The sequence below is a fragment of the Centroberyx affinis genome, unplaced genomic scaffold (genome assembly GCF_046629955.1).
Source record: "Centroberyx affinis isolate AG114_WGS23_722 - 3 ecotype Tasmania unplaced genomic scaffold, CSIRO-AGI_Caff_v1 ptg001051l_1, whole genome shotgun sequence".
NCBI classification, from domain to species: Eukaryota; Metazoa; Chordata; class Actinopteri; order Beryciformes; family Berycidae; genus Centroberyx; species Centroberyx affinis.
Window position 1 is genome coordinate 27,309 of NW_027279604.1, and position 13,475 is coordinate 40,783.

A 13,475-nucleotide genomic window follows, 5' to 3' on the forward strand; every position below is an offset into this window, starting at 1 on the left:
GGAAGTAAAACACGTCTGAATTTTCAAAATAAAAGCACGTTTCAGTTTGGTTCATTTGCGAGGATATTGATAGAACAAGGCAGACAGGCGTAGTAAATCAAGTTTACACTCAACACCGCCAATAATGACAATAACAACAAAAAAAACACAACAGTAATAACCACTTAACCACTGAACATGAATGAATGAATGAAATTTCATCATTCCACAAAAAAAAATGCTTAGCTCTCAAAAAACTTCTAATGACAGACATGTTTGTTCAAAATAATACAACAATAAAATGAAGGGGTCCTGCCCATATCTACCATACCTTGTCATCACAACCTTATCATTCTCTTTGAGAACAAAACCAACAGCATCACAAAATACCACTTAGGGCTTAGGGTACTGTTAGATTCCCTTGGTGGTGTACAGCAGGGAGAGATGCTTAGGTCTACCCGAATCAGATCCAGTCTAATTCAGTCACACACACACACACACAACCAACATAATCTACTGAGTCAGCCAGTCAGAGGGTCGTGCTAGATTTTAGTCCCATTGAGAGCGTCTGTGTGGAAGTACGGATGTGTCGAAGATGTGAGATGTGAGTCTGAGTGAAAGTCCAAGTGTGAGTCATGGACGTTTAAAAGCAAACTGATAAAATTACATTGTCCATCAGTATAAACATAACAGTATAAATATCACGATGATCCGTTGAGCCACTCATCAACAGCTCTCTCATTGGCTGACACATCTTTCTGCCAGTCCACATGCCACCTAAGGTTAGCAATGACCTGGCTGTAATTGCTCCCCAGACCCTGGCGCCAGGCACTAAATTGCTGTTTGTTGTAGAGATGGACAGTCTTAGAGACGTTTGGATAGTCTACAATGCTACGCAGTAGCTTGTCCAGATGCGCCCAGACATCTGGGAATTTGTGCACCACATTGTGAAGTTCTTCCTTGTCCAGTGTTAAGTCTGCAAATGGGGGAGAAAGTAGAGAAAGGTCAAAGGGGGCCAAGGTTTTATGACTGCATTCAGACTACATCATGTTTGGGGCTTCTCTGTTCATGCATTTCATTAAAAAAATGAGATGTCCACCATTTGAGGAAAGTAAGTAAGTAAGTAAGCTTTATAAAGTGACTCCTCTTACAGAATGACTAATAGCAAACAATTTAGTAGATTGTGGAAGTTTTAAAGCACCAAAGGACAAAATGATAACTTTTACAGATTGGAACCCCTATATTTGAGAGTTTAGGAATGATGAATAGTGTTTTAATCTGTATGGTTGGTTCGTCACTGTAGACAGCAGTTGTCACTGTAGATGGGAACTCACCAAAAAGCTGTGGAGGGATACTCAAGCCATCCGCATAGGCTATGTACTTCCACCGGCCAGTTCTCAGCATGTATGTAGAGGCATTGGCGTTACATCCGTGATATTCACTCAGAACCCAGTCTGGATGCAGCTTCGGGGGATAAACACTGGGCTTGGACAGCAGGGGAAGGAGCGAGTGGCCGCTGAGATCACCTGGTGCTGAGATGCCTGCGATCTCTGCAAAGTTAACATCACAGAAACAAAATACTCCAATGGAAATGTACCAGGGGCATTGTTATTTCTTTGGTTTTACAGATTGTAGGAAGGCACTCTAAACCTCTCCACATTTAGATTATTCATCCTGACTATTGTAAATCTAGAGCTGATTTTCTAACCATTAACAGACTTCTGAATCCTTTCTACCCACCAACAAACATTTTAATCCCATTTTAAATCCTAGTTTTTCCCTGTTCTGTCCACAAGTGCTTTGTTTTTGTCCTTCCTTACCAAGTACAGTGGGATAGAGGTCAACTAGGGACACAGGCTGGTTGACCTGCAGGCCAGACATCAGCCCAGGGCCCATGACGAGCAGGGGAACATGGGAACTGCCCTCAAACATGGACATCTTGTAGAACTGTCGGTGCTCCATGGCCAGGTCTCCATGGTCAGCCGTGAAGATTACAACAGTGTTGTTAAGCAGGCCGGTCTCTCTCAGAGCTGAAATGACCTGGCCTAGAAAAAATAGAAAGAGATGGGGACACAGACAGAGAGAAATGTAGTGATCAAGAGGAATTTGGGTGGGGAGAGAGAGGGTGGAGAAGCTAGTGAAGTGGCTCCAATATGGATTTTGATGTAGTCTTTGACATTTTACTGTATATATGTGCACAGAGCTGCTGGACTTATATTTTATGCAATCACAAATGATTAAACTGACATTATTTAAAGCCACAGCAGCAGGGTAAAGCAGTGATGACAATAACTGGATCCCAGTGCTGACCAAAATCTGGTGATTAGCCAACTAACCCAGCATGGCATCTGCTTCAGCACACATGGCATAGTAGAAGGCCCTTATGCTTTTGACCTCCTCCTCAGTGAAGTTCCCACTGCAGTTCTTGGTGAAGGTGGAGTAGTAGTCAACAAGGTGCATGGCAGACATGGGCAGCCATTTAGGAACAGAGATGAGATCTGAATTTACCTGTGCATGTAAAAGAAATGATTGGGATTTTAGATTGATATCCCCAAAAAAGACACAATGTAATTCTGCAACAGCAGTGAGAAAGTCTTCCAGAGACAGAGAAAGAAAGAGCATGCCTTTTTGAGCCAGTATGGGGAGGTGCGGAACGTGGATCCTCCTGCGGTAGGCCCCAGGGAGTCAGTTCTGTAGGTATGAGGCAAGTTGAGGCCCAGGTAGAGAGCGAAGGGCTGGTGCAGAGGTGCAGCTATGTGGTGGATCCACTGGGTGGCCCTGTCTGTAGTTTCCCAGTCTTTTTCCATGATCCTTACTTTAGACACGTTCCCAACAAGCTGCGTCACAGGCCGGCCCTCTTGGCGCAGGAGGAACTGAACATCTCGTGTCCAGGCCTCCACTCGATTACTGCCAGAGTTGCAGACACAAGCATGAATACCCACTACATGCAAACCTTTACATAAAAAAGGGAACTGGAAAGAGCCACATGAGGACAGGCATCCAAAAGTAGTAGAACATGTGAATATGACACATTGTTCTGGAAATTAGGTGCACACATAATACACAGCCTATTACTGCATATTAGCAATGAAATGAAATGTTAAGAAAAGGCAGGGTTTTCTTGTGAGAGACCACTTTTGAGCATGCAGGCTCTTGTCTCTATGTCCAGATCTCTGACAGTGTCTGCCTACCTGACGGAGTGACTCCCTGAGGTGTAGTCCAGCTTGCCCAGCCTCTGGGTATGATACCCATTCTCCTCCAGCAAGTCCATCCATGTTGTGGCATTAGCATCCAGGCACTTGTAGTTGTTCCACGACTGAGTCAGGTGAACAAACTGGCCGCTCCACATTGCTAAGAACAAAGATTTAAACAGAATAAGTCCATTATTTGTAAAATGGCCACAGAGCAGTGAAGTGCAGGATAGCATGTGCGCTGATACTATACTAAAGCAAGTCAAAAAAGACAGCAGAGTCAAATTCACAAACTTCAGATCACCACATTTATGGGGAAAAAACACTATTTGACCCCATTCTAAATTCCGATGCAATGAAGCCATTCACGAGTCACATACAAAAACAAAAAATATTTTACAAAATAATGCTAATTTAGACCCACTTAGACCCAGGTGAGGCGCCTATAAAATAAATTTAGAGGGGAAACCCCTGTGTGTTAGTGGACAGCTTGGTCTCTTACCTGCTCTTGAGGGGCAGCAGATGGGTGAGTTGGTGTAGGCATTGAGGAAGGTGGCACCGAGCTCCCTGAGGTAGTTTATGTATGGTAGCTGCACAACTTTACTGCCAGGGTCAAAGGTCAATCGCCCATCCTCCACAAATGAGAAAACTGATATTAAAAGGTGAAGCCATTGGCTACTATACAGTCAAGCAAAGATAAAATGTCAAAAATAAGAAATAGATAGTATTTGATATCGATATTATATACTACTCCTGCCTAGTAAATATTATATTACAGCAGCAACTTTTATCATATTAAAGCTATGTTGCAACTTAATTCAAAACTTCAGTAAGTGGTACTTACAAATGCATCAGACATCACCATGACAATGTTGGGTCTGGTACCATTTTGGCAAACGCTTTCACCAAAGATTTGAAACAGTAGAATCAAAGCAAACACTAAATACATGACGACGATTCGCCTCCAACAAATATGGTGATTTGTTGTTGTAAAAGAAGAGATTTGTTCTTGGGAAGATTCATAACAGGAAGACATTCACCATTAGCCTGTTACTTCTCTCTTGGAGTGGGAGGGATCTGATATAAACATTCCGGGTTCCGCTTTCAAAATAAGAGCTTTGTAGTTTATATTTATAATATAGCCTGGCTAGTCCCGTTAAGTGACTATATTATATTTTAAAAATGGAAAAAGAAACACAACATAAAACATAAATATTTAATTTCCCTCTCCCCTTCCTCTCCTCTCCCTCCCCCAAGAAAGAGAGAGCCTATGCTAAACATTGTAGAAGAGAAACGTCGTTTAACAATAATAATACAACATAATTCACATAAGATCATCTTGGTGCAGACAAATAAAAGTAACTTGTAGCAATCTTATAGTGTCACATAGTAACATCTGGATAGTAGATGGCCCATCTACTTATAGGACCATATAGGCTACTACTTATTCCTTTAGGCACGGACCATTGGGTTACATACTATTCAAATGCAAATTCAGCGAGGTGTCTATCTACGAATAAGGCGAACAAGAACCATAAATATGTAAATAAAGATTTGCTTAAATGTGCAAGTATGAATTTTCCAAGGGCAAAAAAATATGTCAGAAGACTGCAGATTAACTCTCATTTTTTAATGAAAATTATTTAAGTTTACTTTCTCTTGATGTAATGACTCATCGTAAACTGTAGAGGGGAGCACTAACCTTTAAAACCATCCTGGCTGTATGATCCTGTTGAACTGCCTGTCATGACACCTTCATTAATACTGGAGTGAATACTTAATCGTGGAGTATATCATCAATATCATAATCTAATAAACTAATCTCAGCGCTACGGCTAAAACAAATGAAGTCTTACAAATATGCCTAGGAAGGAAAAGTGAATGTGTTCTTTTGACACAAACGCTAAAGTCATCCAGTGGAGTTGATGTTGGCCTGTTATAAGATCTTGCAACTTGGCCTAGAAATCAGGCCTTGTTCCACACAAACACTACCAATCACATTATAGCACAACCTTTTCTTATGGACCAACTGCTGTTTAAAAGCTTATTAAAAGAGTCGCATTTTATTGAATTGTAATAATGTCACTCTGAATTACGGAATAGAAAATTATTTGTTTAAGATTACCTCCATCTTGATGATTATATGTTTACTAATAGCCTATTATCATTAATTGTCAGGCGAAAGCAAGAAGCTACTATGGAGCCTAGTGTGAGCTGTTCAACAGGTGATGACTGGTTTAAACCCTTGGCATCCACGAGGTGGCGTTTTGAGCCTCAGAGTTGTTTTGCTGAAAACTGAGTTCAACACAATGAGAAGCCCCAACCCCCAGTCTCCTTGTCTGTGGAGCATGTTGGATCATTTTAATCTTGATAGCAAAGGCCATATGTGGCAGGTTTATAAGGGAGGCTTTTCTTTAAGTCTACCCAACGTCTAATCTCTTCAAATGTGTGCATAGAGTCCAGCAATTCTGCATGGCCTATCCTGCATCATGCAACATTGCAGGTCTACACAAATGTAGGATCTGTCGTGAGCCATTTGTGTTTGAGACCATAATGTGGATTACATTACAGATTAATGTATAGACAGTGTTTAGCTATATGCCTACACAGCTCTCCAGGAAGCTAAAGTCTATAGGTCTACATGAAGGCCCTGAGGTGATCTACTGTTATCATACCAACTATCATATTGTAACTGTCAATTGCAGCTCAAGTTTTGTGTTTTCAATGTAGGCTACAGTGTTGTGCATTGTTTCCCATTGAATATCTACATTGCAAAAATTAAGTCATTCAGTGTGGCAGGCCCTATTCCGTCTGAAAGTCTTATTTTTCTTAAACAACTGGGTGGGATAATTTCACTTGTTTCCAATGCAAATCAGCTAGCTTCAAGAATTATCTTAAATCCAAATTACATTAACCACCTTATTACAAAATATTGTCATTTAATTCTAAAAAAAAAAAAAAAAAAAAAAGTTTAAATAAGTGGAGAGAAAACCCATCTCACTCCATTGGGCAGATGTTTCTGTTTTTACCTGTTTTAAGGATTTAAAAAAAAACATACCCCTTTAAACTAAGTACTAGACTAAATGACTGGTTAAGATGAACATTTTTTGCAGTGTATCAGCTGTTTGACCAAACTTGTCATCTGGCTCGGTGCCACACTTCTCTCTCTGCCTTGTTCCAGAAGGCGGAAGGAGGGGGCAGTGAAGACCTGCGCATGCTCTGTAGGTTGTTTTTCACACAGCCCGTAGCTTAAAGTGAGCTGAGCTACAGGAGTTTCCTTGTCTTTGACCGGAGACCAACGCGCAGAGAGGCGGATGATAACAGCATCCATTGCTGTTATTCAGCCTTCACACATCTCAATGAACTGCTCGCAGAGAAACCACTGATCGTGCCTACTGCTTTTTGCAGGGCAGAGATACTGATCAGTGTCTGAATACTGCATCCTTTTTTCTTATGAGATTATTTTTTCATAGACTTTTTTATTTTAATTTCTAGGTCTCTGTAACCTACTTCTTTCCACCATGGTGCTAGGAAAGGTAAAGAGCTTCACAGTAAGCTACGACTGTCTCAATGACAGCAATGTCCCCGTTTTCTCGAGCGGGGACTCCGTCTCAGGGAGGGTGATCATCGAAGTCACGGGAGAAATCCGCGTGAAATCTCTCAAAATCCACGCAAAAGGATTTGCAAAAGTTCGTTGGACTGAATCGAGAAATGCTGGATCCAACACTGCCTACACGCAAAACTACACAGAAGAAGTGGAATATCTAAATCACAAAGACATCTTGATTGGGCACGAGAGAGGTAAGAGAGGGTGACATTTCAGTAGAAGTTTTAGAGAAATTGCCTTGGCTGTGAGATGCTCTTTGTACTGGCTGTGGGTCAGGTTGACTGGAAGATGCTGTTGTCCTGTCAGTCTGTAGCAGTGAATCAAATAACAGACCAAATTGAGAATATTTGAGAACTTTAATATTAATGTCGTTGTATTCATGGTGATAGTTTATTGTGGTTTGTGACAGTGGCCGTTTAAAGCTCCATCCTCACTTGTTTGTGTCAAGGTGGCTGAATGAATGACAGCCATAGGGTACACATCATCACTTTATGTATTTTCATGGAAAAACGTCAATTACAGTCATTTTCGAGACTCATTGCGCTAAAGAAATAGTTTGCAATCATGTCGATGAAGGTTTGTGTGAGATTTTCATTGCAGAAGGATGCGCACAGGGTGTTTCTTTGTAGCTTTTCTTAAGTTTCCACCCATTGTTCAAAGCGGTTCAATCCTGTTCAGAAAACTGGACCGGGGAGGGCGGAGCTAAGGGAAGGCACCGTCCTTTCCCTGCGCTCATTGGCTGAGGTGCTCATGTGTAACCAATGACATCATGATCTTGCAGAGAGTGACAGAAAGATCTGCAACTTTTTCTAATTAGGGGGAAAACGCAAAAACACGAGTATACGTTGAATGCATAGGATAAGTATTTAGGGGCACATACAAAAACATTAAAGGCAGTTTCACAGCTTTCTCAATGAAAAGGTATAGGGCAGGAGAGCTGCAATGCTATTCTCTCTGTTTCTATTGCATTTCCACTGAATATCCCTTGCATATTGTAGGCCCATATGTGCTGTTCTGCAGGAAAAAAAAACTTGCCATCATAACGTCTAGGGAGTTGCAACTTTGCATTGGTCAGGAGTGAGAAAGGTCCCCTGCAGCAAAAGCTGTGTTGGAAAAGGGAACATTTTCCCCTGCTGTGATAACAAATGACGTTCAGTTTACCCACAATATGCCAATGACTGATCTGGTATTGAAGAGGTTCGTGCATTTGTATTTGCATTATTTGTGTTCTAGTTGGGGTTTAGCTCATCTCACGTGTATCGATGAATAGGCAAATAGTGTCTGGTCCTGTAGGCTTTTACATGAGACGAGGTAGCAGCTGAGCCAACTGTCATTCTATCCGACTGTCAGGGGATTTTAAAGCAAACTTTTGAAATACTGTGAAAAGGAGAATTAACGTGAGGTATATTTTAATCCACTGGATTGCAATAAATGAATACATAGGCATCCGTTTAACTAAACAAATCTTTCGGTTAAACGTTGCTACATGTAGGGAAAAAACATCTTGGATTGCACACATTGCAAAGAGTCGTTACACTACGTCATTCGACAAATTTAATCACATTACGTCTTCATCGTTGAAATAACCTTTTCGCCTCAAACCTAAAACGATTTTGTTGTAATATTGGGGTAAAGAAAATGATCTAAATTTTCATTCAGCCTTTGTAAGACGATGCATTGAAAAACAAGTTGGATGGAGCGAGCAGCTCGTAACCGAGGTGGCGCACAGTGAATACGTAATGAGAGGAGACCGGCTCCGGGAAGCTGCTCGCACCGGTTTAGGCCGGTCTCCTCCTGCTGGAGTCTGCCGTTTGACTGACAGCTCCGCACTTGTTTACCACAAGGCTGCTAAGGGGAGGGATTGCTGAGCTGGCAGAAGCAGACCCGGGCTGTCGACCCAGGCTTTTCAAAATGCACACTCGATGTTATGATGTTATAAATTAAAATTACATACATTTTTCATTTCTAACATTTAATGGCCAATTTCACGATGCGTAAATGCCCCCTCCCCTCGAAAAAACAAGAAGTAACAACGTTTTCCCAGGGAAATAAGATGCAACTTGAGCCCCTTTTTAGTGAGAAATTTTTCTAGATTTAGGATTTTATTGTTGGCCCATTCACATAGCTAATTTTCCTATCCTAGCTTGTGGATTCCCTAGTGTTTTTCTCCCTATTCCTAAATAGGTCCGCTGTCTCTGTGATGAATGCTTTTGTTCTTATCTACAGCAAAAGGTTATGCGTTTTTGTTCAATGCAAGACACTTTTGCAAGGGTTTTTGTTTTAGGATCACTCTGATATGGTGTGATCTTATAGGCTATTGGTCTGATGCATATTTTTCAGTACACTTACTTTTTACAGACAAATAGTAAAATCCATCTATTCTCTCTTGTCTCCCCCGCCCTGTGTTTTTGATACGACTTTCAGATGCCTTCGTAGAGCATTTTACCCAGGTATGGTATACATGTGTTTGGAATATTGTCCTCCTTGTCTTTCAGACGATGACAACTCGGAGGAAGGACTCACCACTATCCATTCAGGAAGACATGAGTATGCATTCAGCCTCGAGCTTCCACAGACGTGAGTATCTTAACACAACACTTGAGTAATGAAGCCAGAGACTAAATAGCAGTGTTAGGCCTCTGTATCATTATGCATTCAGCTGTAGCCTGTCTGAGATAGGGGCATGGATATTTGTGATATCAGTATTTACAAATTGCAATATCAGCTATATGTGCTCCCTCCCCAAGTATGACCTGTTTTTGTTCTCTTTCCCCCTTCTTTCCTTTACTTGTTCTTTCCTGCAGACCTCTGGCTACCTCTTTTGAAGGGAAGCATGGCAGTGTGCGTTATTGGGTAAAGGCAGAACTCCACAGGCCATGGCTCCTACCCATGAAGACCAAGAAGGAATTCACAGTCTTCGAGCACATTGACATCAACACTCCATTATTGCTGGTGAGCTCTTTTTCCCCGTTTTTAATATGTCTTTCTGTTGGCTCAGGCATCCACCAAGTGAGAGTATGTAACTCTAGGCTAATATGACTCAAGTCTAGGCAGCAGTTTTCTAATTATGGGGCAACTTTGGAAAAAATTAGCCGATTTAATCTCTTGCTGCTTGTTTCCAAATGTATTTACATCTGGGTACAGTTAGTTTAATCTGCCTTATAGTTACAGAAATATGTCACTAGTTATGGTTGTGTAACCTTAAAATGTTGTACTGTGAAAACACAAATGAATATTGAGATGAAACTGTAAGTGAATGACAGTTTAAAGATTAAATACATAATGTAATATTGCGTGACAGATACTTTGTTTTTGACATGAAGTCAAAATGATGTCTTTATCCTTAGGGTGTTTAAATGGAAAAAACGATGTCACACTAGTTTTGACTGATGAGCCTCTGGGTGACAGTAGCACAGTACGGCGCACATTTTATCAACCCCAGGGCTTTTAACTGTTTTTTGGCGGTGGAGGGGGGATAATGAGGAAATTCTCCTTGAGCTAACATGTCTTTTGTTTTTTCCCCTCAGTCACCACAGGCAGGCACGAAAGACAAGACGCTTTGCTGTTGGTTCTGCACCTCAGGTCCTATTTCCTTAAGTGCCAAAATTGAAAGGAAGGGATATACCCCAGGTGAGAATCTATTTAATGATAAGTCATTGATTTGTAATCGAACTGATAAACCTTATACCACCAGTCATCAGTTAACCAGTTAATGGAGCTATCACACTCTACAGATAACTGCATTGATTACTAATTAAGAGCTCAGATTATTAACAGAAAAGTCTAAATGGCAGTAGAGCAACTCCAAATAATCCATCTTCTGCCCCCTCCACCCCTGTAGGAGAGTCAATCCAGATCTTTGCCGAGATCGAGAACTGCTCCTCCCGCATGGTGGTGCCAAAGGCAGCCATCTACCAGACCCAGACCTTCTATGCCAAAGGGAAGATGAAGGAGGTCAAGCAGCTGGTGGCCAACCTGCGGGGAGAGTCCCTGTCCTCGGGCAAGACGGAGACCTGGAGCGGCAAGATGCTGAAGATCCCACCCGTCTCCCCCTCCATCCTGGACTGCAGCATCATCCGAGTGGAGTACTCCCTCATGGTGAGTAGAATGACGCAGCACCTTGGTGTATTTAAGTGCCCCTCTCTTTCTCTCTTTAATATTGTATCCTTGACTGTGACCAAATACTAGGCCTATATTATATTTGCCCTTTCTATTTGTTTTTCTCTTTCATTTGCCTCTTTCTGTCTAGAGCTCATTGGCACAGCTAAGCAAAATTGCTATTCACATTGATGTTTCCGCCTTCATGACTAAAGTTAAACAGCAGTCAGTTTGCTAGTTCCCTCTTGTCCCTAGTGTCACCATTACTTGGTGTCATTATCATTACAGAATCAATTTTTCCTAGCAAGCTCATATGTCTCCTGGTAAAGGACCTGGCTGACTCAGCCAACCTTGCCAAATCTCTGCCTGGGATTGTACCAGGTGTTATCTCCATACGCTGCTAAGAGCATTAGCCCAGAATATCTGTGGCAACACCTGCCTTGAAGGTGCTAATGACCTCTTTACCTTGTGAACTGGTCGTTTCAGACAGCCAGCCACCAGGCTTGGGCTCTACCTTGCATAAACTAGAGACCTCATGTGACTGACCCACATATTGTAGAACTGCTGTACAACCCATGGCTAGCAAGGCCTAGAAATCTAAAAGACTTTGATGACCCACTTGTGGAGAGTGGGTGTTAGTGATGAAGGTGTTTCATTCCATGCTAAAAGCTCAACTCCAGAGTTGTGTATCAAGTCAGCCACTGCACATTTACTTACGTTACTATTTTCAGGTCCCACAGAATGACTTGCATACTCTAACCTCCTGTGGTTTCCTCATGTCTGTGCGCAGGTATACGTCGATATCCCCGGGGCGATAAACCTGTCCCTTAATCTGCCCCTGGTCATCGGCACCATCCCTCTCCACCCCTTTGGCTCGCGCACCTCCAGCGTCAGCAGCCAGTGCAGCATGAGCTGGCTGGGCATGGCTCTGCCTGAGAGGCCTGAAGGTAGGTTAACAAGCACAAGGCATTCGCATAGATCTCATGGTTGTGATTCAATTCATATCAGACTTCCTCTCGGGAATGCTAACCAGCTTGCTCTCCCTCCTCAGCTCCTCCAAGCTATGCAGAAATCGTGACTGAGGAGCAGAGGCAGAGCAGCCTGGACGTCCCTCCAGCCCGTGAGGAGCTGGACGGACCCCTCTTCGCCTACATCCACGAGTTCCGCTTCCAGCCACCTCCTCTGTACTCTGAGGTACGCATCAAATACATGGAGTCATGTAAAAGCATATCTGTATGAGTATGTAGACAATTAGTGTACTATCATAGTGCTGTTCTTTGCATTTATCAAAAGGGGTTTTGGGTATTTATCAAAGGAATTGGTAAAGTCAATTCACAAAGGCATTCGCAAAGTCTTTATCTTTTTATTAGATAAGAAATGAAATCTGTGATGTGTTCCCATAGCTAAAGCCTCCTTTCTTATTCTCTGTCCTCCAGATTGATCCCAACCCAGATCATGCCAGCCGCACAGAGGAGCGCAGGCTCGACGCCTGTCCATCACGCTGAGGGTAATGCCGACATTCCCCCGACAAACCCGGGGAACTTCGAAGAACCCGCCTGCAAGGCTCAGCTTTGTTTATTTTTCTCCGGCAACAGCGTTTGCACTACGCTGTCGACGTCGAGAGAAAACAAACAAACAAAGTAACTAACCAACCAACAAACAAAGACATGGACAAATAACCACAATGCGTTGGGTTGGACAAAATTCCTCCTACTTCCCCTCAGTGAGAGAAACAGGAAGTCACTAGTTTGGGGTATCACTTCCTTCCTGTGTCAGCCTGCCCGGGGGGGGGGGGGGGGGGGGGGGTGCAGATGAACACACATTCAGTCTGTAAGAAAAGCCCCAGTAGTGGAGACGGCCCTGGTGACAGTATTGACCATGACAATGAAGAGTCACCAGGGCTCGGTCTGCCAAGCTCTTCTTTATCCCTTGATTCTTCCGTACCCATGGCACATAAGGACATGGCTCTTCACACAAAGGGCAGGACTAATCATGTCCAGACTTGAGCAGAATCAAGTAAAGAAAACGGGATGAAGAGAGAAACATGACAACAACAACAACAACAACAACAACGTTCTAACCACCATAGTCTGTATGAATGAAAGTGGTCAGCAGCAGCAGTCAACAACGGAGCAAAGACTAGCCTCCTCCTGCCTCATTTGGGATTTTGTTTTGCACATTTTATTCTTTACTTGAGTTGTGTGGCTCCATTTGATGAGAATTAAAAAAAAAAAAATCACTAATAGTTTGGTTTCAGCCTTGTAATGCGCTGGACTAAGAATATGAGACTGCAGGCTTAACTCCTTAGACTTTTATTCGCACAACTTTGAGCAACGCAAAGAACAGGATTTGATTTGGAAAAAAAACAGACTGAAAAGGACAAGAACAATGCACTGAATTTGTTTAAGCTGTTTTAAGGTGTTTCTTTTTCTCTTTATGACATTTCCTCAATGACTTTAAATAACTAGACTGGACTTTTACAACTGCAGCACACTATCTCCACCTGGAAGCTCTTTAAGACGTTGCCTCCTCAGCTCGGATCCAAGTGTGGCTTCCCTCCTCTTGCGTTTAGTTTCGCTTTTCTGTGTCTGTTTTTGTAT

The 13,475-nt window shown here is 42.4% G+C and overlaps 2 protein-coding genes across 3 annotated transcripts; one reads left to right on the plus strand and one right to left on the minus strand.

Moving 5' to 3' along the window:
• Positions 1-6: 6 nt before the first annotated feature.
• On the minus strand, positions 7-4,214 carry arsk (arylsulfatase family, member K). Its single transcript, XM_071522986.1, has 8 exons — positions 4,015-4,214; positions 3,673-3,802; positions 3,171-3,330; positions 2,604-2,886; positions 2,316-2,487; positions 1,800-2,024; positions 1,314-1,529; positions 7-955 (listed from the first exon to the last, which is right to left on the minus strand). The coding sequence occupies exons 1-8, from the start codon at positions 4,204-4,206 to the stop codon at positions 681-683; spliced, it is 1,653 nt and encodes a 550-aa protein (XP_071379087.1). The 5' UTR covers positions 4,207-4,214; the 3' UTR covers positions 7-680.
• A 2,252-nt stretch (positions 4,215-6,466) lies between these two features.
• Positions 6,467-12,675, plus strand: arrdc3a (arrestin domain containing 3a). 2 transcript variants are annotated; one of them, XM_071522980.1, is made up of 8 exons: positions 6,467-6,971; positions 9,273-9,354; positions 9,582-9,729; positions 10,305-10,407; positions 10,619-10,875; positions 11,666-11,822; positions 11,927-12,069; positions 12,312-12,675. In XM_071522980.1, exons 1-8 carry the CDS (start codon positions 6,692-6,694, stop codon positions 12,378-12,380), a joined length of 1,239 nt encoding a protein of 412 aa, XP_071379081.1. In that variant the 5' UTR covers positions 6,467-6,691; the 3' UTR covers positions 12,381-12,675. The 2 variants fall into 2 exon arrangements, with proteins under 2 accessions (XP_071379081.1, XP_071379082.1); XM_071522981.1 differs by having other exon boundaries at positions 9,294-9,354.
• Positions 12,676-13,475: the final 800 nt, after the last annotated feature.